The sequence below is a fragment of the Megalobrama amblycephala genome, linkage group LG17 (assembly GCF_018812025.1).
Source record: "Megalobrama amblycephala isolate DHTTF-2021 linkage group LG17, ASM1881202v1, whole genome shotgun sequence".
Taxonomy (NCBI): domain Eukaryota; kingdom Metazoa; phylum Chordata; class Actinopteri; order Cypriniformes; family Xenocyprididae; genus Megalobrama; species Megalobrama amblycephala.
The window spans coordinates 6,784,372-6,811,769 of NC_063060.1; the positions used below are offsets into that span (position 1 = coordinate 6,784,372).

Sequence of the window (27,398 nt, forward strand, 5' to 3'; positions counted from 1 at the left end):
CAAAGGGGAAGGGAGTGGGAGACTGGGTGGGACCAGTGATGACGAAGCAGACTTGAAGTTGGATGGGACCAGCAGTGAGAAAAGAGCCAGGAGACTGGGCAGAGTCAGTAGGGACAAAGGAGATCAAGGGCTGGACAGGATCAGCAAGGAAGGAAGAACCAGGGAAGTATTCATCAGAAGCGTGTCAAAAAAGCCTGTCAATTCCAGGGTGGCCTAGTCTATCAATAGAGGTGGTGGCATAGAGTGCAGCTGGAGTTCCCCATCGGCATAATGTGCAGGAGGTGGTCATCAAGCCCAGTCCAAAAAAACGTCTTCAGTGTGTCTTCATTCCATGGTGCATGATAACTGATTAAGCCCAATTCCTGAAAGTTGCTGTTGGTTAAGCCCAGTTCCAAGTCGTCACTGATCAAGCCCACTTCCAAGTTGCTGCTGTTTAAACCCAATTCCAAGTTGCCACTGGTTAAGCCCAGCTCCAAGTTGTCTTCATTGCGGATGGTCCCGTCCAGCCTCCTCCTCCTTCCTCTTCTGCCAAAGCCATTCAGTACCTCAGCCTTGTCCTATCGGCCATGTTTCATATTTAATTTCACTGTCTTGTTTAGTTTCTAGTCATAGTTTTCTTTGTCACTGTTTTGCCTGTGTTTGAGTTCATCTTTAGTTGTCTTGATTTCTTATTAGTTACTCACCATTTCTCTGTTTCTTTGGTTATCATCCTCCGTGTATATAAGCCCACATTTTCTGCAGTTCATTCTCTTGTGTTAAAGTTATGTTCACACACATATTTCATTTCTAGTGTTTAAAAGTTAATCATTCATGCTGTGTCACACACATCTCTCTCATCTTTGAATTTTAACTACACATCACCCCTGACAGATATTAATTTTCCATGACTTTGTTCTCTGTCCACCATTTTGAATTTATTTTTGCGTTTAATGATTGTTTTGAACATGGCTATTATACAAAAGTGAGCCAGCTGGTAAAAATGCACAAACCCTTTGTTTGTTTTGTGAAGAGTTCATTTATGTAATTGTGAATCCCTTGTCTTGATGAGGTAGTGAAGTTGTGAAAGCCAATCAAGCATATTTAAGGAACTTTTTCCACTGTGCTTTGATTCAGGGCACATTAATCTATCAGTATGTATAGTATGCAAATTGGAATTTATTTTAATCTTTGACCTGCTACATATATTTTACGGTTTTCTAATTTAAGAGATTAAGAGATCAGTATGAAAAATATAATGAATTTAAATGCATTTTTCAAGGCAGGAATAAGCATTGCTGCAGCAGCGAGAGTTTGAGAAGGCAGCTGAATTAAAATATCTGACTACATCAATGCATGTGTATCAACTAGGTTCACAAAGAGCTCAAAAAGAATACATGTCAGCTTAATCTGTTTTACATATTAAAGCTTGTATATATTTATATAACTTAAATGAAATGTTTAATAGCAATTGTCAATTAATATATTTATGTGAATATATTATCTGAATTGTACATAATTATAATTCATATAAATATAATAATATAATATAATAAGCAGCAATTACAATTTTTTAACTATAAACTGCTTTAATTTGGAACAAGAGATATAGGGGGAGTGCCTTTATTGCATCAGATAGCTCACTTTGCTCACAGCTGATTTGGTCCAGCTTTGGTGATCTCTAACCCAGAATAAAACCTGCTCTGCTGCAAGTTAGCCGTATAGTGTAAGTTACACCGCTAAAAACCAATCCACCTTCTTAAGCCCCAAAAACCAGAGTTTGATTAATCTAATCTCAAACTTACCCAGGTAGGAACTGAAAATGGCTTCATGCAAGTTTTAAACAAACATAGTCAGTCAAGTTACAACAGAGCATGTAGTTACCTTAATGCAGTTTCTCAAATGATCCACTCAGACACCTGCAGATGGTGAATTCAATAGATATTATTAAAGAGGCTCACATGGAGACCTAACCAAAATTAGCAAATTTTATGTAAAAACCAAGCAACATACCATTTTCTTTTATTCTGAGATCAGACACTGTTCATCAACAACAAAACACTGCCGTTTTATAGAGTGAATAAGGCCACTCCTTGCAACATGATAAATGGACTGGCAACAAGTCTCAAAAATATAAGCCAATAAAAACAGCAACAGTGTCAGTCTAAATGAAAATGTAAATGTATATCAGTGCTCAGACGGACATTAAATGCAGAATTTAATTTAATTTAATTTAATTAACACATAATATATGTATAAATATACAGTACAAAAGTCTTGGGCACATTAGATGCGTTAGATGCGATTTTTTTTAAATATCATTTGCTTTAGCATGCCAGTAGGAAATATCACATTTTACATTTCCAAATGTATTGTATTAATCCACTGAATATTGTTTGCATGTATGAACAAGGAGACCTACAGCAGACAGCATGACCCACACGGAGATCTGATCCTACCATCATCGAGTCTGTCTGAATTTACACATGCAATTTGTATGTGACCACCCTTGTTTTGCCCCAAACATCTTGGAGAAGGTACCACACTTCTTCTATGGATTTAAGCTGTTTTAGTTGCTTCTGTCTCTTCATGTAATTCCAGACAGACTCAATGATGGTGAGATCAGATATCAGTGTGGACCTCCTATTCATACAAAGCACACACAAACTCTTATATTATTTGCATATTATTGTTTGGAAATCTAAATTTAAATTTGAAACTCTAAATGAGTTTTTTTTTTTTTTTTTTTTTTGCGACACAATATAATACTTACAATAGCATTTTATAGTCCAGGTCATTTAGACTTTGATCAGTTTCTGTCTGTATACAAGAAAGTTATAATAAAAAGTGTTTGATGTTATAAGGAAATTTAGATTCACAGGCCATCATAATTGTTACAATGTAATTTTATAGTTCAGGTCCCTCAGACTTTGATCAGTTTCTGTCTGTATACAAGAAAGTTATAATAAAAAGTGTTTGATGTTTTCAGGAAAATTAGATTCACAGGCCATCATAATAGTTACAATATAATTTCATAGTTCAGGTCCCTCAGACTTTGATCAGTCTCTGTCTGTATACAAGAAAGTTATAATAAAAAGTGTTGTTATAAATGGGATATATAACTTGGATATATAACTATATAACTTGGAAAAATGAACTATAACTTTGGAACAGATGCTCAACGACAAAAAGCATGTGACTAATTAAATAGTAAAACAACACATAACATCTCTAATTTTACTTTATTATAGCCTCAGAAAAGGTATCTCTTAGTATTTATAAATCTTTGTCAGTATGTTGGTTTTGTTGTGCAGAAATGTCTCTCTCTCTCTCTCTCTCTATGTATAATATATAAAGAGAAAAATTATTTATTTAACCTGAAACATAGTTTTCATTTTCATTTTCTTTTGTGTTCATTTAGCTGATCCTGTCATCCAGTGTGACTTGCAGGGGAAACTGTAAATATCGCTCAAGGGCAGAATGGTAATACTTCACAAAATGTTCTTTAAAATATTTAAATCCTTTCAGAATACCAGTTAAGCATTTGTTTAAGTGCAGTTTTTGTATGTAGTGGCAAATAAGTGAAGCAGGAAACTGAGAAAAAAACATGCATAAAAAACATAAAAACAAGCATAAAAACAAGTGCATAATAAAACAATGGTTTATTATTCAATAAAATGAATACAATATGTGATTCTCTTTTATGATTTTGGTGTTAGCACATGTGTCAAGGACACTTTCTAGAGTGCAGATTTGGTAGAGGTGCATTATTTAGAGGTTTTTCTAACAGATAGACCTCAACGAGTCTGCCCTGGGGGTCAAATCAGATGTGATTTTAAATATGGGGGCACCTCAAGGATGTGTGTTGTCACTGCATTTATTCTCTGTTTAGATATGCAGAAGATATGGCACTGGTTGCACTTTTATGGAAAGACTGTATCAGTTGATTAATATTATGATATGGAAGTAGAGATATAAGTAGACTCACCCTCTCAATCATGCCTTTGAATTATTACCATCTGGTCATCGTTATAAGACATCAAAGGCAAACTAAATTGATATATAAACAAACATTTGTACCAAATGCAATAGGTCTTCTGAATAAGGGGTAGGAAATGATGTAGATAATGTGAATGAACTATTTTACTTATGAATTATACTTTTTTTTTTTTTTTTAGCGAGGCCAAAGACCGCAATTTTCAACTAAGGCTGGACAATGAACTTTTTTCTAACTAATTACTTTACTTATAGTTCTTTACATGATTTGTGTGGGCTTTGGGTTATAAGATAATTATTTGGCAGCCTTATAAAGATGTTTTGTCTGGCTAATTAGTAAGTAAAAAAAAAAAAGAAAAAGAAAATAATTGTTTTATTAATTGTTTTAATAATTTAATAATTAATATCAATTGCTTGACATATAGGCACTTTAAAGATTGTGTTGACTCATTGATCACCATGTTTTAACTTTTTTAATTAAATGCTAATTTAAGAAAGAAATTAAATTATATGAAAGAAATTAAAATGATTTATTGTTTTTTGTCATTTAGATCTCTTTCATCAAGAAAATCAAAACTGAAGATATACCACAAGTTTGCTGATAAAGATTATTACTAAAGGAAATAAAAAACAAATGTCTCCCAACAAAAAGTACACATACACATGAAAAGTATGATACATTTGAACTATTGGTTGTCAGTGTTTTTGTTTGGTATTTTGCTGTTCTTGGTGAATTCTTTTCTTTTCTTCTTGTTCTCTAGCTCTGTTCTCCATGTCCATTTTCTTCTTTTCTTCTTGTCTCAGTCTTTCCAATCTTTGTTTTTCCTCTGCTATCCGTTGTTGTTCTCGTAATCTAGACAGTTCCTGTTGCATTGCTTGTTGGCGTGCTTCAGCCTGCATTGCGCGTTGTTGTGCTTCAACTTGCATTGCATGACACCGTGCTTCAGCTTGCCTCTTTTCCTCTTCTGCTCTCCTTTCCTTTCTCTCAGCCTCCCTTCTGGCCTTTTTATGCTTATTCCAGAATGGCATTTTCTGTTGTTTCTGATGTGTAAAGCCATGAGAGACAGAGAGAGAAAACTTTAATACTGTAAAATTTTATTATATTTACAGATTTTTATTATATTTACAGATTTTCTACTTGCAATTAACGTTTTGGATATTAAATCACTAAATATTATTCAAATTGAGGAGGAAACAAGTGGAAAGGGGTTAAGGTAAGGTTACTGGTTCAGGAGACTGCTTGCATATTTATTTGCTCAGACACTGAAATATGAAATGTGTACATGCATTTGTTCATTTGTAAAGCAGAGGCAGACACAAGTCACATCTCTGTCCCCTTTTTGTATAAAATATTGAGCAGACAATCATCAACTTGCCTTCAACAGCAAACATGGTATGTGGAGTGTAATCTAATTATTTTAAAATTACTGTCTGAAAGTAAGCAGAAATGTACATTATTTTACATAAACACTGTAGTCAACATAACCTACCTTTTTCTCCTCGACACTACAGTACTTTTTGAGGATCTGGCCCCTTCAGCAATCCGGTTCAGTTATATTGCAGAGTACTGTAATGTGGCACTTTTCTGGGTGTGAGATGGCACTTTTGCATATTGTTATTTGACACATGGCAGATCTCCCAGCCAATGAGACTTCACTGTTATAGAAGTGCAGTAGTTATTTATTTAGCAGACGCTGTTGTACAAGTGTACTTGTCTTGCACAGAAAGTTTGAGGAAACATGAGAAGTAATCATTTGTAATTTATTTTAATCTAAACATATATTTAAAATAGACTTTGTCCCGTCTGAATGAAAACATCAATATAGTCTCAAAGTCCTCTAGACGTATGATTTGTGGCCAGTGTTACACTTGCCAAAAGCAGTGTTAAACACATACTGTATACATGATTGTATGCATTATAAATAACTATTTAACTGCACACAATTTACAGAAATTTTACATTCCATTGTAAAATATATAAAAATAGAAAAAGGTTATTTTAAAGGGTTAGTTCACCCAAAAATGAAAATTCTGTCATTAATTACTCACCCTCATGTCTTTCCAAACCCGAAAGACCATTGTTCATCTCTGGAACACAAATTAAGATATTTTAAATGATGAAATCCGAGAGGTTTTTTATCTCCCATAGAAAGCAACAAAATTGCCACATTCAAGGTTCAGAGAAGTAGTAAAGACATCGTTAAAATAGTCAACGTGACTACAGTGGTTCCACCTGAATGTTATGAAGCAATGAGAATACTTTTTACACGCAAAATCAAAACAAAAATAATGACTTTATTCAACGATTCCTCTATGCAGTTGGCGCAGTGAATGCAATGCAGCACTTCCGTGTTTACCTCTGAACACTGGCTCAGTATTGGCCGACGCTGTTTACGTGAGCACTTCACTAAAACTGGCTCCATCACAGGAGATCTCATCTCTGGTCCCTCCTCCCAGGCCTTCACCATGTCTCCTCCCTTCTGTGATGGAGCTTTGGATCATTGTGCAAACCAATTATGTACTGTCGAAAATACAGGACAATATAATGTATTTAATAAAACTTCAAAATATGTCAAAAATAATCAGGAAGGTCACAGAGATTTTCAAAATTAATATCCTACTGGCCAAGCAAACTACTCAGGATACTCAGGACTGAGTATTATGTCTCTGGCCAAAGAGCTTAGAACCCAAGAGCCGACACTTTGATACTTTTTGGGTAACAGCCACTAGATGGCGCTCCAGTAGAGCGGCCTCCATTATGGGGTGAAAATACTAACTGGACCATAGAATCCATCGAATCTTACGCACCCAAAATTGGCAAATTTCACTGCCAAATCAGAAGCGCAATAGAACCGTTTTTTTAATTATGTCACCAGTACATTTTATGGCTCCAACAGTAAATGTTGTTTTGTCTAATATATGTTTTATTTTACCAGTTGTGGAATCCAACCATTCAACCATCTGAGGTAACGTAGTTATTGCTTGGAAAATCCAGCCTCACCACTGTACCAGCGGATGAGTGTGGTCGGCCATTGAATCAATTCGATTTCTAGGGCGGAGCAAATCCGAGCAAACAGGAAGCAGAGTAAACCAATCAGAGAAGGGCGGATATGACGTTAGCAAAGCGACAAGAGAGTCAACAGCGAAAAGTAAATAATTAATGTGTTTTTGGTCATTTAAAACTGAATTCACGACTGAATAGAACAAACTCTCGGGTCTCCTGTGCACAATCTTTGTTGATATTGAAGGGACTTTCGCCGCACTAGAGTGACGCTGTTTGCGTCGCTGAAATAAACAAATCTGATTGCATGGTACGGTTTGGAGTTGACTCGAGGCGCGACGGAGGGCGGACTGACCAGACTGATATATCTTGTAGAAGATATATCATTCTGGACTTGGCAGGCAAACGTAGTTAGCCTACTTTATTGAGCATTTCCATTTTATGCAACTTTACACATTTATTAATAGTAAATTAACAATTAATTAAAGATCATCATGTTTGCAGCAAAAAATATATTTTAGACCTAGTGGAGTAATAGTAATAATGTCACAGAGATGAACTCCGTGATTCCCTCCTCTGGCCATCAGAGGTTCTCCATCACCAGAATACTGACACTCACACATTCACTCACACACACTACATTTCCCACAAGCCCCGTACCATGGCGCTAATCGTCACATCCAGCTGCCATGCATTATCTGGACTATTTAAGCCACTCTCAACCTCACCTTCATTGTGAGGTCTTGTATTGTTACGGTGTGCATTTCTGAGCATTTACTATTCTGATTGTCTGCCTGTTGTTGTTTATTTGTTCCAGTTTATTCCCCGTTTACGATTCTCTGCTGCCTGCCCTTGGACCGTTTATTGTTTATTGGACTTGTGATTGATATCTGTCTGCCCTGATCTACTGCCTGTATTACGACTACGATTCTGCCTGTTCCCTGCTATACCGGTTTGCCTCTGTTTGACCCCTGCCTGTTTGACCACAAACTCTGTAAATAAAGGCCTGCTTATGGATCCCACTTTGTGTGATGACTCATTACAAATAATATCTAGGTCTGAATTGAAATAGGCTATATTGTACGTTTTAATGGATCACGCTGCAAACATAATGATCTTAAAATAAATGATGCATTGCTGTGTCCGTTATTGCATAATTCACACTTTTGGACACTTTTGCTTCAATGGACATTAGACAACACTGCAAAATCATGCTGTTATATTCATATATTTATTGTCCAACATTCCCAGTTTTTCTGATGCATGTCCTTAATTTAATTTCATATGTTGGTAATAATTCAGTGTTTATAAGACTTTTAAAGAATTTTAACCCAAACTGACTGGGTTTCTAGAGAACAAAGGTTCTGTGAAAAAAGTGGAAGTCTTAAACACAAAGTGTGTAAAATAAACTGTTAAAAGTATTTGATGATCACTAGTAATATAATTTTATTCTGTGTTGTCATCATTCAGGTTGGATTTCAGCTTTAATGTACATTTTGTTTTAACAAAGCAGCTGATATTGCCATAGAAACTAGTGGACTGTCAACTTGCTTTCACCACAAAATGGCGGAAACGCAGGGCTGCTGCTGGGCGCCGGTGTTGCAATGGAACGTTCTATTAGGTGTCGCTTCTTGTTAGTGTATATTCTTTGCTCTGGGGGAGAGTCAGTACATAGCTTGCCCTGTTGTCAGGCTTGCTAATGCTACCAGCAGCTCTGCGTGAGAGCAACAAGCTGAGGCTACTGTTAGCCAGTGCTCTGATATTTATACTTGGCTTGGTATGAAATATACCTCTGAGTCTTGCTTATGGCGTCACAAATAGGGAGGGGCAGAGAATTTGCCTGAATGGAATTTTCAAATTCAAGCAGATTACACACTTTGGATTGTGGTGTTTTTAGTTTGAATAAACATAAGTAATCACAAACACCAGTATGTGCCCATTACATATGTTTAATAATGTCCAGCAAAATGAGAAATAGTATCGGTTCTTCCATGCTCATATGCAACACAAAGTGTTACATTTTGTTCATAAACCTGTGGCACCCCAGTACTGATATGAAGAGCCTCCACAGGAGTAGGTCTCAGCTAGGAAAAAACATCAATCATGAGTACTTCCACCTGCTCACCCGCCAAACGTGGAACCACCCACAGCTGTAGCCAATGATGGCCTAATGGAGATCACCATAAAACCAGGAAACCTGTTGAATTCAAGGTTGGTTTGTCCTGGGTACAGATTGCCCAGGATGAGATGCTGAGGATGGCCCAGAGTTTGACTGGCTGAAGAGAGTGAAGCCTATGTATTTCTTGCTAACTCTTCTGTAAAGTCTTGGCTCTTGGCTTTTTCCTGTCTTATCTTCACTTTTGAAGGTGGCATAGTTTTGGTTCAGGCATGTGGAAAGAAGCCACCATGAATACCTCAGACTAGGAAGAACCTCAGTTCAGTTCAAGATTTACTTCCTCCTGTCACAGACACGCCAGGCTCCACCATCAACCAATCACAACACTCCCTGTCACCGGAATACTGATCACGCACACCTGCACGTCATCATCACAATCATTGCCAGTAGTATAAAGGACTTACTCTCAGTCTCACTCATTGTCCGGTCTCATTAGCATCTTACCTGTATGCTCTCCTCAAGGACCTCGTTGGGAAACCTACCTGTTACTCCGTTTGTCTTCTGTCTTCTATGTTTTACCTCGTTAGATGTGCGTGAAGTCCCTCAGCTTTGAGTTGTGTGGAATACTACCTCAGATCGTCATTCCTCTATCTGCAACAACAAAGGACAGTATTATCACTCCATTCATCTCTATTCAAGTATTGCTATATACTGACCTGCTTGCTGTTGTTACATCTGGTTGTGAAAATAAACACCTTACTTTTATATATCCAGTGTCGTGTCTCTGTCCTTCTGTGATTGTAACACTTCCTTCCTTCCATTTTTTTTTTTTTTTTTTTTTTTAATTAAGATTTTTTTTAATCATATTCCACCATCTCTAGTGGTCTTGTTTTGAGGCAGCTTAAAGGGCATATTGCAGGTTAGAGCTTTAGTGATTCAATGTATAGAAAAATAATGTATGAAATAGATTTTCTTGAAAAAACGCGCATAAATACGCTACATAGGCTTCTGGAGTCTTTTTTTGTGAGAAAATTTTACTTCCGCATCTGAAAAATGCCAAATCGGACAATAAGCAACTACACTTTAGAAACAAGCCCAAAAAAACGCGACCCGCGACTACCAATATTTCTAAGCGACTTTACAGAAAAACAAGCCCAAAGTCGCTTATAATAAGCGGACTTGGCAACACTGGTGGAGAACAGGACAGAGACCGGTGTTAGCTTATAGATATAACGTTAGGTAACGACATGTGCTCAGATCACAATATTGTACAGATTATTATCATGAATCAGGCAATAGCAAAGCTATTGGTCATCTAGGAGTAGGCCTAACTGATTACTAATAACAGAAACGAATAAACTTTGATCAAGCGTATGTCACACGCGTTAATATCCGTCCACACTAACGTTACGTGATATAGCCGTTTCTCATCACGACTGATTTGGTAGTTAGCAAATGTAATAATCAAACACAAAACTTAAAATGTGCACCGTAAGTCTTCATCGAGCTGCATCTCTGACGGATCCGTGATCATGTCTCCCGCCGGTGGCCAAACATATAGTGTTACTGTATGTGTTTCATGTTATCCTTTATTCATTAATTCTGTGTTATGAGTTTATTCCGTGCCCATTCACTGATTGTGTGAGGATGTAGGCTATATGACGCCGTGATTATGTAGTTGTGTGAACTTGAATGTATATATAAGTTTATACATGGCATGCATGAAATTGGAGTATTTACATTACCAGCACATTTTTCAAAACTGTTTTGTGTGAGTGTGAGACTGTATGCATGTGTACATAATTTGTATTCATCAGTGTTGAAATTGATTCAAGTAAAAACGGTGAAGAAGCATAGCGTGTGTAAGTTTATTCATATAATATAATCATTTACAGAAGTATTACAATGTTGAACTCCATCATATCGCCAGGATGATAATCCTCCAGTCTAAAATGAACGCGTTTTTCGACGCAGATGCACAAGTGAAGTCCCGTCTCTTCACCTGCACAAAACAAACCCCGGCACAGAAGATAGCAGCGTAGTTTTTCTTGTTAGTAAACCTCTGTACTCGATGTCCTGACAGGCTGAAGTTTGTGCAACCTCCACAAACACAATAATTTACCATTACGATGATAAATAGAATACAAAAACTACCGAAAACACACTGATTCACGGCCGCTGTTGCTAAATACCAATATTCTGTACTGAATCAACACAGAGCTCTGCGAACATCTCCCTGTAGTGACGTAAAATGACGCGACGCTGAAAAAAAACGGTTTTTACAGAGACCGTCACTTTATCTACTAAATTAATGCCCTTATGTCTCGCAAAACATTTTTAAACCCTGCAGTACCTTTTTATATGGTATTTTTGTACAAGGTTATATATTCATCTCGAAAAAAATGTTAAACCTGCTGTTAAGGAGTTTTGTTGCAGCCTCAAAATAAGTGCCACACCCCTCTAGCATACTAATTTCCCTATTAGCCCTAAGCTCCACCCAATCAAGTCAATTAGGACTCCCCTCAGGCTTTATTAGCTGCACCTGTGCCCACAGCTTCCCATTTCTGTTGTATGTGGCTGTTCTGTGCAGGGGACTGACTTTTACTCCTTTTGATTTCCTGCGTGTGTGTGACTGACAATGTAAGTGCTTTTTTGATACTTAGAGTTTTGATTTGACATAAGTTTGCCCTAAGTATGCATTTTAAGTTTGTTTTCCTGCTTAGGCATGTGCTTAGTTAACTTATTGTGAGTAGGTAGCCTCATTTCTTGTTTATATGACTGTGGAAGATTTGTACTTGCTTTGTAACTGATTTGTTTATTATTTAAACCTAAAAACTCTGTATTTCTGTTTCAATTTGTAGAAACCACACGCTCACATGCTCATGCTTGTATGCAGACACATGCACCTATAGATACAATACTCTTGGCTGTGCAATAAATACCTGTGAACCTGAGTGACTAGACTGGACCTGTTCTTAACAGCCCCACTGGCTTCAAGCTAGCTACCTGAACATTCCTCCTCCTTACTCCTTTTCATGGTCCTTTGAGCCGGAGCTCATTGATGATCAGTGGATATGTCTAGTCACTCCCTGCTCTCATTGTCTCCGCATGAGCGCCCACGCCGCCAAGCCCAGCTCCCTGCACGTTATGATGATTTTATCCTGCAATATCATCCGCAGTCCCTATCTACAGCAGAAATGCCAGAACAACAACCTCCTTATCCTGCACATATGTCTGGCACTGGTCCTCATTATCAACCCCGGAGAGAGGGTGAGTCTGAGGAAGAGCTAGAAGAGCCGGAACTACCCACGGAGGGAGACCCTCAGGAGGATATTTCACATCCCCACTCAACCATTCCATCTGAGAGAGTGCCAACCTCTGAGGCTGAACACCCACGTGCCCTTCCAATAGCTCCTACCACTGATACCCAGTCTGTACTCCTACAGCAATTGATAGAAGAAATAAGAAATCAAGGCAGATTAATCCAGCAGTGCATGCATGGGAGTAGGAGTAGCACCCACTCCTCACAATCTCGCTCAGCATCTCCTCGCCCTGAAAGCCTTAATCTTCAACCAGTTGTATCATCACAAGCCCGTCAAACTACAGACCATAGGCTCCTTACTTTTCCACCTCAGCAGCAGCCTCCTTCTCCTCCTCCTGTAAGCCGTGCCCCTCTTACTCAACCTGTACCAGAGTCCATGCAACTCATGCATCCTCCTGGCTGTGGCCAGTTTCCTGCCACATCTCAAGCACCAGCCTCGTATAACTCCATGTACCCAGCCTATACCCTGCCAAGTCAACCCTTACCTGGTGTTATGTCTTATCCTCCTCAGCCGGCATACAATGTGCAGCCCCACCACCTGATATCTGTTGCCCCTCTAAGCCAGCTAGTTCCTCCTGTTGGCCCCCAGCAGTCAAACTATAGGAGGGTAGAAGGTCCTTCTTTCCCTGATCTCACGAGGGAAGATGAAAGCCAGTACCTGATGCTAAAGATGGCCCTATCCAACTTGTTAGATCCAAGAGAATCAGAACAATACAAATACCACATCCTGTTGGATCATCTAAAGGTAGATCAGGCAAGGAGACTTGCACTGGCTTATGTTTATGCCCCAGATCCTTACACTCAAGCTATACGGGCCCTAGATGAGCGTTATGGTCAATCTAGACAGCTTGCTTTGAAGGAGCTCCGAGCTATAATGGAGATGCCTGTTATTCGAACAGGTGATGGTAGAGGCTTAGACCAATTTGCCCTCAGACTTCAGGCATTAGTGGGCCTCCTTCAGTCCGTGGGCCTCCTTCAGTCCATGGGCCCTAAAGGCCTCTCTGAGCTTACCTGTGGTTCACATGTTGAGCGGCTTTTAGAGAAGCTTCCCCATGAGCAGTTCTGCCAGTTTAAGAGATGTTTGAGTTTGAGTAGACCAGGTCCCCTTTCCTATAACCTCCTGGATTTTTCCAACTGGCTACAACAAGAAGCTCGCTGTCAGCCTAGGAGAGAAAGAACACCTCAGCCTATCAGTCAGCCTTTCCGTCAGAAGTCGTCAACTTCTCAACCATTAAGAGGTACATCCATACTCCATGGTGCCAAAACCTCCTCTCTTGTGACCTCCATTAAAGCCCAAGTTGCCCCACTTAAGATTAGTCATCTTCTCCCCCCTGCCTCATCTGAACGCTGTCCAGTGTGCGCCTACTGTAACTCTACTGAACATCATGTCAGTAAATGTGGGGATTTTCTCCAACTCCCCAAAGACCAGAGAATTAACTGGATCAAGGAACAGAGACGTTGTTGGCGACGTGCACAAGATCACTTTGCAAACCAATGTGACCTGAAGGGACGCTGCAGCCAGTGCAACGGGAAACACCTACACATCCTTTGCAACATCAACCAGAGGCAAGTGCAGAATCTATATCTCAACCACCCTAGTGATTGCAATAAAGTACTACTGAAAGTAGTTGAAGTGGCCTTGCGCAATGGAGACAGATCATTAGACACTTATGCCATACTGGATGATGGGTCTGAAAGAACAATCCTTCTGCGCCTTGCTGCTCAAACACTTCAGCTAGAAGGAAAATCTGAGAGCCTAAAGCTGAGAACTGTGAGACAAGATGTTCAGACTCTTAATGGAGCTACTGTGTCCTTCAGCCTTATTCCTAAAGCACATCCTAATAAATCCTATGTCATCAGTCAAGCTTTCACTGCTGACAAACTGTCCTTGTCTGAACATTCTCACCCTGTTAAATCCCTCCAGCGGCGCTACTCTCACCTCCGTCAGCTTCCTCTCAAACAGCTTAATAATGTAAGACCCCTACTCCTCTTAGGGGCTGATCAAACACACCTTATTACCTCAACACAACCAGTGAAATTGGGCCCTCCTGGAGCCCCTGTAGCAATCAAGACTCTGCTCGGCTGGACACTGCAAGGTCCTGCAAGAGATCTTGCTAGCTCTCCTTCTGCTTGTTCTCACTATATCTCCTTTAAATGCCCGCCTGATGACATACACCACAATGTACAGAAGTTATGGCAGCTAGATGCATTACCTCAAAGAAGCATGAAAGCTGTGGTTCGATCCAAACAGGATCACGAGGCAATGCACCAGCTTGAGACCCAAACCATCCGAACACCTGTTGATGGCATCCTACGCTATGCAGCACCTCTCCTCCGTGTAGACCCCTGGCCCCCTCTGAAGGCCCCCAAGGAGGCAGTTATGTCCCGTCTCCGCAGCTGTGAAAAGCGACTCTTTCGGAACCCACAACAGGCAGAGACCTATTCCAGAGAGATCCAGAAACTAATTGAAGCTGGGTATGTCAAGAAGTTGTCTTCATCTGAAGTAGAAGATGTCGCTGAGTCCTGGTACATACCCCATCACATTGTGCATCACAGTGGTAAAGACCGCATTGTTTGATTGTTCCTTCTCCTATCAAAATCAGTGCCTGAACTCACAGTTGCTTTCTGGACCAATCCTTGGGCCTTCCCTCCTTGGAGTTCTGCTCCGTTTTAGGCAGCACAAGACTGCAGTCAGTGGAGACATCAAATCAATGTTTCATCAGGTGCGCCTGTTACCCCAGGATAAACCTCTCCTTAGATTCCTCTGGCGTGACCTGGACTGCAAAGTTCCTCCAACTGTGTATGAATGGCAAGTTCTCCCCTTTGGCACGACCTCAAGCCCTTGCTGTGCCATTTACATCCTCCAAAGGATCATCAAAGATGCACAGGCAGATAAGCGTATTGACCATTCCATACACAATTGCTTCTATGTGGATAACTGTCTACAAAGTCTTCACAGCCCAGAGGAAGCCAAAGACCTCCTTCACAGTCTGCGCACCACCCTCTCCTGTGGTGGCTTTGAAATCAGACAATGGGCCAGTAATGATCCTCAAGTCATCTGTGACCTTCCTCCTGAAGCCAGGTCAGAACAAACCGAGCTCTGGCTGTCACACCATCCTTCCCTTGATCCCTCAGAGTCTACTCTAGGCCTCCTCTGGAACTGCCATACAGACACCCTCAGATACAGACACAGAGCCCTTGAATCTAACACTCCAACTATGCAACATATTTACAGAGTTCTGGCTAGCCAATACGATCCCCTCGGCTACATCCTCCCTTACACGACAAGGGCCAAAATCATTGTCCAGCACTTATGGGGAAAGGCACGAGAATGGGATGATCCAAATCTCCCCCATGATATTTTAGAAGCCTGGCTTTCATTGGAAAAGGAACTTCCTAACCTCTCCACCATCACCTTTCCTCGCTGCCTCACACCTCAGTCAGTGGACTCCTCCTCAGCCACCTATGACCTTCACATCTTCTGTGATGCATCGGAGCAATCCTATGGTGCAGTTTCCTACATGTGCATGGAAGATGGTCAGCAGCAAGTGAATGTTTCCTTCCTCATGGCGAGGTCCCGCGTTGCTCCCAAAAAAGGCTATCAATTCCACGACTTGAATTATGTGCTGCTCTAACAGGAGCGCAGCTATTCAGTCTCCTCCAGACAGAGCTCACCCTCCACATCAGAAAGACTATCCTGTGGACTGACTCTACCACTGTGCTCTATTGGCTCACGTCTGACTCTTGCCGTTATAAAGTCTTTGTTGGGACCAGAATAGCTGAGATTCAGGAGCTCACTAAAGGCCAGGAGTGGCGTTATGTTGATTCACAGAACAACCCAGCGGATGACCTAACCAGAGGGAAGCTGCTGTTTGATCTTGGCAGGCCCTGCAGGTGGAACCAAGGACCTGTCTTCCTGTCTCAGTCCTTTGAACTGTGGCCAACTAGCCCTGCTATAGAGCAATCTGATGACCCCGTAGAGCTGTGTAAGCCTAGTTTCTGTGGTTCTGTGTCCATCAGTCCAGGCCCTTCCATCCCTGACCCCAGTCAATTTGTCACCTTCCAAAATCTCCTTGACTACATGGCTGCATCCCTTCATGGGGCGGCAAAACCTCCATCAGCAGAGAACTACCATGATGCAAAGATAGCCATTCTAAGACAAGCCCAATTGGAGTCCTTCAAGGATGATTTAGTCTGCCTTGAAACCCAAAAGCCTCTTCTACCTTCAAGCCGTTTACTCTCCCTTGCCCCAGAGTTAGACCCAGCATCAGGGCTCATCCGGGTAGGTGGAAGGTTACGTCGGAGTAGTGATCTACTTCCTGATGCCATTCATCCGGTTGTCTTGGACCCTGCCCATCCTTTCACAAAACTTATAATTAAGAGCTATGATGACCACCTACAACATCCTGGTCGAGAAAGGCTTTTTGCGGAGTTGAGGAGGCAGTACTGGATCCTTAGGGGCCGTGAGGCAGTCCGAAAACATCAGCATAGATGTCCTAAGTGCCAACAGTTCTGTGCCCATCCAATTATTCCCCAAATGACAGATCTTCCTCTGGTTCGCCTTCGCTTTCACAAACCTCCGTTCTTTTCCACTGGGATGGATTGCTTCGGGCCCTACACAGTAAGGATAGGCAGACGAGCTGAGAAAAGGTGGGGAATAATTTTCAAATGTCTAACGACTAGGTGCGTGCATCTTGATCTACTCAGTCACATGAATACGGATTCCTTCTTAATGGCACTCAGGTGCTTTATTGCTCGCAGAGGTAAACCATTTGAACTACTCTCTGATAGAGGTACCAACTTCATTGGAGGCAGGAAAGAGCTTCTAGATGCCTATCACTCCTTAACCCCTGACCTTCAGGCAGCTCTAGCCAAGCAAAGGATTTCCTTCAAATTCAATCCTCCACACGCACCTCATTTTGGTGGAACCTGGGAGCGTGAAATACACTCCATCAAAATTGCCCTGGAGACCACCCTAGGTGCTCAAGTTGTCAGTGAGGAGGTACTATGCACAGTCATGATTGAAATTGAAGGCATTCTAAATTCTAAGCCCTTAGGCTACGTATCATCTGACATTGCTGATCCTGACCCTGTGACCCCTAACTTGCTGTTGATGGGGCGGCATGATGCTTCTCTTCCTCTGGTAACCTATCCAGACTCTGAGCTGTACAGTTGCCGTCAATGGCGGCATAGTCAAATCCTCTCTGACCATTTTTGGGCCCATTTCCTCAGAAATTACCTCCCTTCTCTTCAGTCCAGACAGAAATGGCGCACAGACAATCCTAACCTGCAACCTAACACTGTTGTGCTAATTCTGGATCCTCAACTTCCCCTATCCCAATGGTCAGTGGGTAAAATCACCTCCCTCCATCCCAGCACAGATGGCCGTTGTAGGGTTGCTGATGTCCAAGTCAAGGACAGGACATACACAAGACCAGTTGCCCACCTTATCCGTCTCCCGGCTCTACCTGATACCCCCTGAGTTGTCAAATTTGCAGTACAAATTTGGGGGCGGCTGTTAAGGAGTTTTGTTGCAGCCTCAAAATAAGTGCCACACCCCTCTAGCATACTAATTTCCCTATTAGCCCTAAGCTCCACCCAGTCAAGTCAATTAGGACTCCCCTCAGGCTTTATTAGCTGCACCTGTGCCCACAGCTTCCCATTTCTGTTGTATGTGGCTGTTCTGTGCAGGGGACTGACTTTTACTCCTTTTGATTTCCTGCGTGTGTGTGTGACTGACAATGTAAGTGCTTTTTTGATACTTAGAGTTTTGATTTGACATAAGTTTGCCCTAAATATGCATTTTAAGTTTGTTTTCCTGCTTAGGCATGTGCTTAGTTAACTTATTGTGAGTAGGTAGCCTCATTTCTTGTTTATATGACTGTGGAAGATTTGTACTTGCTTTGTTACTGATTTGTTTATTATTTAAACCTAAAAACTCTGTATTTCTGTTTCAATTTGTAGAAACCACACGCTCACATGCTCACATGCTCATGCTTGTATGCAGACACATGCACCTATAGATACAATACTCTTGGATGTGCAATAAATACCTGTGAACCTGAGTGACTAGACTGGACCTGTTCTTAACGACAGCCCCACTGGCTTCAAGCTAGCTACCTGAACATTCCTCCTCCTTACTCCTTTTCACCTGCAATATGCACTTTAAATCCTCTTTGCCTTGGAGGCATGTCACAGTGTATCTTCTACCCCCATACTGTATGATAGCCATGGTATGTTCACCCATTAAGCACAAGAAAAAATGCTTATACTTGTTACTGTTCAACAAATAAGAATAAATATACGGTTTTTCTGCTGTTATTGTTGAAACTTTAAAAAATCTGTAGTTTTGTGTATGTTATATTACTGGTCCTGTAACTTAAAAATACAGAATAAAAAAAAAATCTACAGCGGAAACATTATCATTAAAAAAAAAATCAATACTTTCAAATTAGTATTTTACTTGAATGAAAACAGCAAAATATGGTTATTCTACAGTAAGTTAATTGACAATTGTTGCCAGTTAATTACTGTAAATATTTTTAAAATAAGTTACTTGTGAATGGCTGCCAGTTAATAACTTTTTTTTTTTTTTTTTTTTTTTTTTTTAAATTTACAGTAAGTTACTTGTCAATAGTCAAGTCAAATTTATTTATATAGCGCTTTTACAATTGGTAATTGTTTCAAAGCAGCTTTACATATTAGAAGCACAGAAAAAAGGGAAGTGGTTAAAAATAAGCTGTACAAACAAGCGTGGTAATATGTAACCTATACAAGATGGTGCTACATTAAGCCAATGTCGGCTGACTCCCAGGGGTGGAAAAAACCCCCTAGGAGAAAAACCCAGCGTGCTAACACTGGGGGAAAAAAGTCCTAGGAGGGAAAAAACTCCTTGGAAGATATATATATGTAAATGGATATGGAGATCAAAATCTGAATTATACATTTTTATTATAGGGATTAAAAATAGATTATATATATATGTAAGCGGATACGGGGATTAAAAATCTGAATTATAGATGCAGCCAGAACTGGATCTGTAGGCCCATTGTCTCCTGGGCTACGTTGTAGTCAGGTCCAGACACAGGTTCTCCATCTGATCTGGATACGGCCTGGATCCAGCACCCGGCAAACCTCAGGATAAGCAGAGAGACAGATATTAGCGTAGATGCCATTCTTATTCTGATGTACAGGTATATCTAGTGTTATAGGAAATGTTCTCGGTTCCGGCCGACCTAATTATTGCAGCGTAACAATCCTTTAACGGATTTGAAAAATGTTAATGTATTGATAATGTGTTATGTGTATGCAAGAGCAAAGAGATGTGTTTTTAGTCTAGATTTAAACTGACAGAGTGTGTCTGCTTCCCGAACAATGCTAGGAAGATTGTTCCAGAGTTTAGGTGCTAAATAGGAAAAGGATCTGCCGCCTTCAGTTGATTTTGATATTCTGGGTATTATCAACTGGCCTGAATTCTGAGATCGCAATAAACGTGAAGGACTATAATGCATTAAGAGCTCACTTAGGTACTGGGGAGCTAAACCATTTAGAGCTTTATAAGTAAGTAGCAAGATTTTAAAATCTATACGATGTTTAATAGGGAGCCAATGTAATGTTGACAGAACTGGGCTAATATGGTCATACTTTCTGGTTCTAGTAAGAACTCTAGCTGCCGCATTTTGGACCAACTGTAGTCTGTTTAAAAGCCGAGCAGAACAACCACCCAGTAGAGCGTTACAATAATCTAGTCTTGAGGTCATGAATGCATGAACCAACTGTTCCGCATTTGTCATTGAGAGCATATGTCGTAATTTAGATATATTTTTTAGATGGAAGAAGGCGGTTTTACAGATACTAGAAACATGACTTTCAAATGAAAGATTGGTATCGAAGAGCACACCCAGGTTCCTAACTGAGGACGAAGGTTTAATGGAGCACCCGTCAAGTGTTAGAGAGTATTCAAGGTTTTTTCGTGAGGAAGTTTTTGGTCCAAAGATTAGGATATCAGTTTTTTTCTGAATTTAATAATAAGAAATTTCTTGTCATCCAGTTTTTAATGTCAGCTATGCATTCTGTTAGTTTTGTGAATTTGTAGGTTTCGTCAGGGCGCGAGGAAATATAGAGCTGAGTATCATCAGCGTAGCAGTGAAAACTAACACCATGCTTCCTAATTATCTCTCCTAAGGGCAGCATGTACAGAGTGAAAAGCAACGGTCCTAGTACTGAGCCTTGTGGTACTCCATATTGAACTTGTGATCGATACGACATCTCTTCATTAACTACTACAGACTGATAACGGTCAGATAAGTACGATTTGAACCATGCCAAAGCAATTCCACTAATGCCAATATAGTTTTCAAGTCTTTTTAAAAGAATGTTGTGATCGATAGTGTCAAAAGCAGCACTGAGATCTAATAACACTAATAGAGAAATACAGCCACGATCGGATGATAGGAGTAGATCGTTTGTAACTCTAACGAGAGCAGTCTCAGTACTATGGTATGGTCTAAATCCTGACTGGAAATCCTCACAGATTCCATTTCTTTCTAAAAAGGAGCACAGTTGTGTTGAAACTGCCTTTTCTAGTATCTTTGACAGAAAAGGTAGATTCGAGATTGGCCTGTAATTTACTAAATCTCTCGGATCTAGTTGAGGTTTTTTAATAAGAGGTTTAATAATAGCCTGCTTAAAGGTTTTTGGCACGTATCCTAGTGTTAAGGATGAACTAATTATATCAAGAAGTGGACCTACGACCTCTGGAAGCATTTCTTTCAGTAGTTTAGTCGGCATTGGGTCTAACATACATGTCGTTGATTTTGATGATTTGATAAGTTTCTTCCTCTCCTATAGCGGCGAATGATTCTAGTTTTACCTCAGGGACACTACAGTGCACTGTCTGAAGCGAAACTGTGGATGGTTGCATGTTTTTAATTTTCTCTCTAATATTATCAATCTTGCAAGTAAAGAAGTTCATAAAGTCATTACTGCTGTGCTCTATGGAAACGTCAGCAGTTGAATCTCTGTTTCTAGTTAATTTAGCCACTGTGTCAAATAAATACCTAGGATTATGTTTGTTTTCTATTAAGAGATTTGAAAAATAAGTAGATCTAGCATTTCTTATAGCCGGAGGGTTAGGGTTAGGTTAGAGACGCAGGGAAATGAAATGCAGCTGAACGTTTGCTCTATGAAAGACATTGACAAAGACGAAAACTAAGGACATTTAATCTATAATTTTATTTTTAGTTAGTTTTGCCAAACACACATTACAGTTTTGGTTAGTTATCGTTTTTTTTGTAATGCCTCGTTTTTATTTTTATTTCAGTTAACGACGATGTTTTTTCCCACCTAGTTTTCGTTTTTTCGTTCGTTTTCTTTAACGATTATAACCTTACTCACCTTTCCGACAACGTTAAGTCGTCTCACCCGACAACCGCGACAATCTCCTTCTAGTGCCGCTCGTGCAGGCTCAGCTCAGGTGCCGGTCGCGTGCAGCGCTGCAGCCACGTAAACAGAGTTTGCCCTTCCCCTACTGACTTTCACTTTCGGACGGGTGCCCGAATATGGAAGTGAATGAGGCTTTGCGATTTTTTTTTTTATTTATTTTTTTTTTTATCTAGGCCTACGTGAAATTCTGCATCCATTGTACGATTTTTTTATTTATTTTTTTCCACCTCGGAAGGGCAACGTGAGTCGAGAAGGGCATATGGGCAGTTGCCCGGGCAACCTGAGCAACCCCCCTGTGCACGTCTCTGATTACTGTGATTTTCACAGTCAGTTTCTTACAGTGCACTTGACATTTCTGTCCCCCTCACTTCTGAAATAATGACTTTGGCCCTGTACAAACGTGTTTGTTATCAAAGCAGTCAATGTAAAGGGTATAGTGTTATCAGTCAGCAGTATGAGGATGATGGAGTCATTTTTTAAATGTTCTTTTGCTATGGAAATGTCATTTACTTCTATTTTGATGTCCAGATATGATTTGTAAGAACTCCACAACATTTTTACACATTTTATTTTAAACCATATAGGATTATGTGTTAGTGGGAAGCTTTAAATCAACCTATATCCTGATTTCTCCATTTGGTGTAAAACTTTTACAGAAAACAAAACACGAGACGACAAGCGCTACTTCCACATTCTTTCATTTCTTTTTCCTATTTCGCAAGTCTCACAACTCAGCAGCTCTGAAGAACACATCAGCTACTTTGATATTTATTACAATGGCAATAGATGATTTATTTGCATCCTTCATCCTTCTCCTTCTGTCTAACACAGGTAGGACAATACACCAATTATTTAAAGTGCATAAAATAATCAAGTTTGTATTCAGTCGTTTTCTAGGACTTTATCTGTGACGTTTGTAAAAAATGCCATTTGGGGTCTGCCATAGTTCTACATTTCATGCACAGCTGCTCCTGATAAATAAAACCCCAAAGCACTAGAGAGAGTGTTTATTCTGTAACATTACTAACACTATGTGTTAAAGAATCATTTCAGTTACATTAGTGAAAGAAAATCAAATATATACTCTTATAATTGCCTTTTGTTAAAAAAAGGAACTGTATGTGTTAACGTTAGATTCAGTTAATTAACTGAATGGCAAAGTCATGTGGAAAAGTTATATGTATGATGATGACAGGATATAATACTTTGAAAGGAAACAATATTTCTATTTCCTTATTAACCTTATTTTTTATTTAATCAAATGTATGTTTGAGTTGATGATGGAGTAAGATGGATGTGTTAAAATGGGTCCAAATCCAAAAGCTGTTGAACTGTGTGTTTCTCTATCTTCAGGGTTCAGTGCTGAGATCTCTGTGTTTGTTCAGACGGGAGATTCTGTTCAACTGGATTTACAGACACGTGAACTACCAGAGTTTGATTTTTTATCCTGGACAAATTATAAATCAGAGGTTATAGTCAGATATTTACATGCATCTAAAACAGTAAGATCTCACTCTTCCTACAAAGACAGAGTGGATTTCAATGATGAAACCTTCTCTCTCACACTGAAGAACATGCAAAAGACAGAGAGTGGACTCTATACAGCAAGAACAATTGGAGAATCTGAGAAAAATATAGTTACATACAGAGTATCTGTTATAGGTGAGTCTCATTTCTTTGTGTGATTTAATGAGTTCCTGCATAAAAGACAGTTCATAGTAATTTATGTTCAGTTTTATATACAGTTTGTCAGTGCCGGCCCTAGCCTCTTTGGCACCCTAGGCAAGATTTTTTTTGGCGCCCCCTTATATTGCGATTTATCCAAAGGGGCGAATCTACAAAATTATTTATAGGGAAGGCAAAGGGGTGGCAACACCAAAGCAAGCGCTCATGTATAGTTTTTGGAGATTTATAGCCTTACATGCACAATTGTGTTCACAAACACTGCATTACCAGAAAGTATCTATATACTGTATGAAATTAATAAATAACAAAATTTCAATATCCATCATGGCACCAAGTAAACACTATATGAAAAACTTCTAAATGAGTCTGAGCTTGTATCACTAAAGGAGATGAGCAGTTTTATTAGTATTACACAGGCTACTTCAATGGTATAAATCACATTTTAGTGCAAGTTAAAGAGCAACAAAACAGTTTTTGAGTTTCTGTTATTAACAGAGGTGGGAATGTCTGTGTGTGTTCACCCAGAACACCCTATCAACCACATACTCTAGCAACACATCAGCAACTGCATAGCAAGAGCCTAGCAACCACCTAGCAACACTTTAGCAATCACCCAGAACATCTATATTCTGGACTAACTGACCAAAGTTTTTACATTTTTTAAACAAGACTTGAAGTTGGGTTTATGACAAGCCAACATAAATTTGTCCTTCAGACTTTTCAGTCTCTATTGTTTTTCTTGATTTTCATGAAACAATTCAACATTTTCTCACAACTAAACACAATATCAAAACTATACACCAACTTGTACAAACCTCAAACATCCAGGTCAAAATAAAATGTTAAAAAACTTATTCTTGTCTGACAAAATCAAACTTTGGTATCAGATGACACACAAAACATAACAAATACACAGACTACTGCACTGCCCAGTGAACACTAGTGAGATCAATTCATATAACACGGTAACAAAAATTCCTCTTTTTCATTTTACTATTATAAATTGATCTTGATCTTCCATTGCAGTAAAAGTAAATTCAGCATCCTCTACACATTTATCTAAATTTCATTACAGTACAGTACTATAGCAGTGTATTGGTCTTCTGACACAAGACTATATACCTAGGCAATCATTTCTCAGCGCTGCAAAAAAATACAGTAGGCCTATACATGTAACAAATGGCTAAGAAAATTGACAATCACAACATTAAGGGTGTACAACGTGACATTTCCCTCATCTAAAGTAGACTACTGGTTCTGTGTAAGTTTAAAACCCCTGTAAATTATTCATTCAGCTCTCAGATTTTTACTGGTGTGTCATCAGTTTTGCTACCTAATTGTTAAACGTTTTGAGAAATGTGTTTTTGTTTTGATAACTGAACGAATGGTTTGAAACTGGGCCAACTGAATCACTTCTAATGTGTTAGCATCTAGAAAAGCTAAAATACGTTTAGATTCTCTGCTATTAGTTTCTGTGATCGGTATCTCCGTATTGATTTCATGTTATTGGTTCGTCGGATGGCAAAAATACCTTTATCCGTGATGAAAGTGGAGCGGGCGGTCGCTGAATCAGCTCGTCAACAAATTACGAAAATTAATCTGACATATTCGGATGGGACTACATTTCTCACAGGACTTCTGAGTTAGCCGGGAAGCAATAATTTTCCGATTCACGTACAAATATGGGAAAAAAATCGTAAGTGAACTTGGCTGCGCTGTGTTGGTTCATAAGAGTCATTTGTTAATGAAGCATACTGGGCGCGCTGCGTGCAACCATCATGCACAGTTTATTGAAAGACGTGTTTTCTTGCCATCACTTTGTGTTACGCAATTTCTTTAGACATCATATGCGCCGCTCCTGAAAAGCAGTACTTGAAACACTACTTAGGCTACATATTTTGTTCTGTGATAATTTTGGGGTGGCAAAGCTGTTTCTTAGGGTGGCAGATGCCACCCCGATAGATCCGCCCCTGTCCACGCATCCGGCCTCTTTGGCGCCCCCTAGCGAGATTGCGCCCTTAGCATTTGCCTATACTGCCTATATAACGGGCCGGCTCTGCAGTTTGTACATTTAATGTGGCACATTGTCTTTAATTAAAGAGTCTATCTGCTTCTGCAGAACTGCAAAACAAATTATTGCTCATATAATATTCTTGTTTATACTTTGTGTTGGCTTTAGATTTGAATGTATACTGCATCTCTACTGTGATATTTATACAGTGTGAATGAATGTTTAAACCTTTGATTGTCAGAGTCTGATTTTGTAGTAAATGTGTGTTTCAGACGCTGTGGAGGCTCCTGTTCTGACTGTAAACTCAAACTGGTCCAACAGTGACTCCTGTACTGTGAACTTCACATGCAGAGCTCATGACCTCATGATTCACTCCAGCTATCAGAACAACAGATGCTCTCCAGAGGAAGTGACATCACATGAGATCTACACTCTCATCCTGTACTGCAGTGAGGAATCCATCATCTGTAACCATAGCAACACTGTCAGCTGGAAAGAAGACAGAATAGAGATTAAACAACTCTGTGGAGGTAAATATCTGCTTCGGTTCAACACGTTAGTACAGTTAGCATTATCTAATTGTCTTTATTCTCGCAAATCAAACTGCTTTTGGTTTACAAATTGCAGGAAGCATGTTATTAAAAAGTATTAAGTATTAAATGTTATTAGATACTGTAATTAAATTACTGTAAAGTTTACTGTGAATAAACTGATTATTGCATTTATTTATTTATTACATTACAGAGAATGAAACACTATCATCCCACTCTCCTACAGTTCATCTCACATATCTGTGTTTATTGTGTTTGGTGTTGTGGGAGTGATAGTGTTTGGTGGTTTGCTCCTTTACTGTTGCTGCAAGAATAAAAAAAAGGTATGTCCATACTGAAAATCTACAGAGCCCCCTAAAGGGACATGGTGATGGAAAAAAATATGAATTGGGAGGGAAAATTAGATGTCAATGCTTTTGCTTTCTCTTGCAAATGCTTAGCATTCCTCAAAAGTTTATCTCATTACAATTGAGATGACTGTTCAGCTCAGACGTCAGATTATAAATGTCATGTCACCCGATACTGAGTATTAATGTTGTTTCACATTCTGTGGCTTGTTTTATTTCTTTTCAGACTTTGACGCAGAAGATGACAGGAGATACCTGGACCACCATCATCTACCGTTAGAGCTGCACGATTCTGCATAAATTGAGATTTTTTTTAAATAGAGATGAAGTTTCTTTCAAAAGGGATGATTTTGATCACTGCCATACCCTTACAAAAACTAAGTGTGCTATTAGAATACTTCTTTTAAACTAAAAATAAGAATGTAAATTTCAGTCTACTATTTATGTACTTCTCAGAGCTACAACTGCACTTAAGTGTACTTGACTTATACTGGTAGTAAGGTCTAGGCATATTTGGCCTATACTTGTAATCAATCATTTGATCGAGATAAACGTAAAAGTATAATCAAGTGTTCTAAGTATACATAGCTTGTAGTTGTGTTTACTCTTTTGATTGAGTAGCCTATTAAAAACTTTTTTCACATAGTTTTACATACTGACTTATAAACTTACATTGTTTAAAAAATATTGATTTATGAATAAAACTGATTTGTTTCTAATTCTGATTATCTAAATTTTTGTGTAGGCTAGTCCAATGATAGTGTACATAGGAATTTACTTCAGATCTACAGAATCTCCGGTTCAAAACACAAATGAAGAAGAAGCAGAATCAGGCGATAGAAGATTGCTTACGCAAATATAAAATAACACGATCATCAAACATTAAACAGCATATAAATCAAAACTGCCTAAAGTTACTGAATGAAATGTCGACCTGGGAAGAGGAAA

The 27,398-nt window shown here is 39.4% G+C and overlaps 1 protein-coding gene across 6 annotated transcripts in view; it reads left to right on the plus strand.

The window, feature by feature from the left end:
- The window catches only part of LOC125250937 (CD48 antigen-like), a 97,850-nt gene that overhangs the window by 54,830 nt on the left and 15,622 nt on the right, over positions 1-27,398 (plus strand). The window contains exons 1-5 of one of the 6 annotated variants that reach the window (XM_048163780.1): positions 22,531-22,686; positions 23,209-23,517; positions 25,825-26,082; positions 26,297-26,423; positions 26,675-27,169. The exons of 2 other annotated variants lie outside the window; for them this stretch is intronic. In XM_048163780.1, coding sequence (XP_048019737.1) covers positions 22,632-22,686; positions 23,209-23,517; positions 25,825-26,082; positions 26,297-26,376 — 702 coding nt within the window. In that variant the 5' untranslated portion in view covers positions 22,531-22,631 and the 3' untranslated portion in view covers positions 26,377-26,423; positions 26,675-27,169. Of the gene's footprint in view, positions 1-3,397; positions 3,460-4,523; positions 4,643-5,101; positions 6,132-7,790; positions 8,006-22,084; positions 22,687-23,208; positions 23,518-25,824; positions 26,083-26,296; positions 26,424-26,674; positions 27,170-27,398 lie in introns of those variants that run through there. 3 more of the 6 variants (XR_007180899.1, XR_007180898.1, XM_048163778.1) reach the window with 3 other exon arrangements.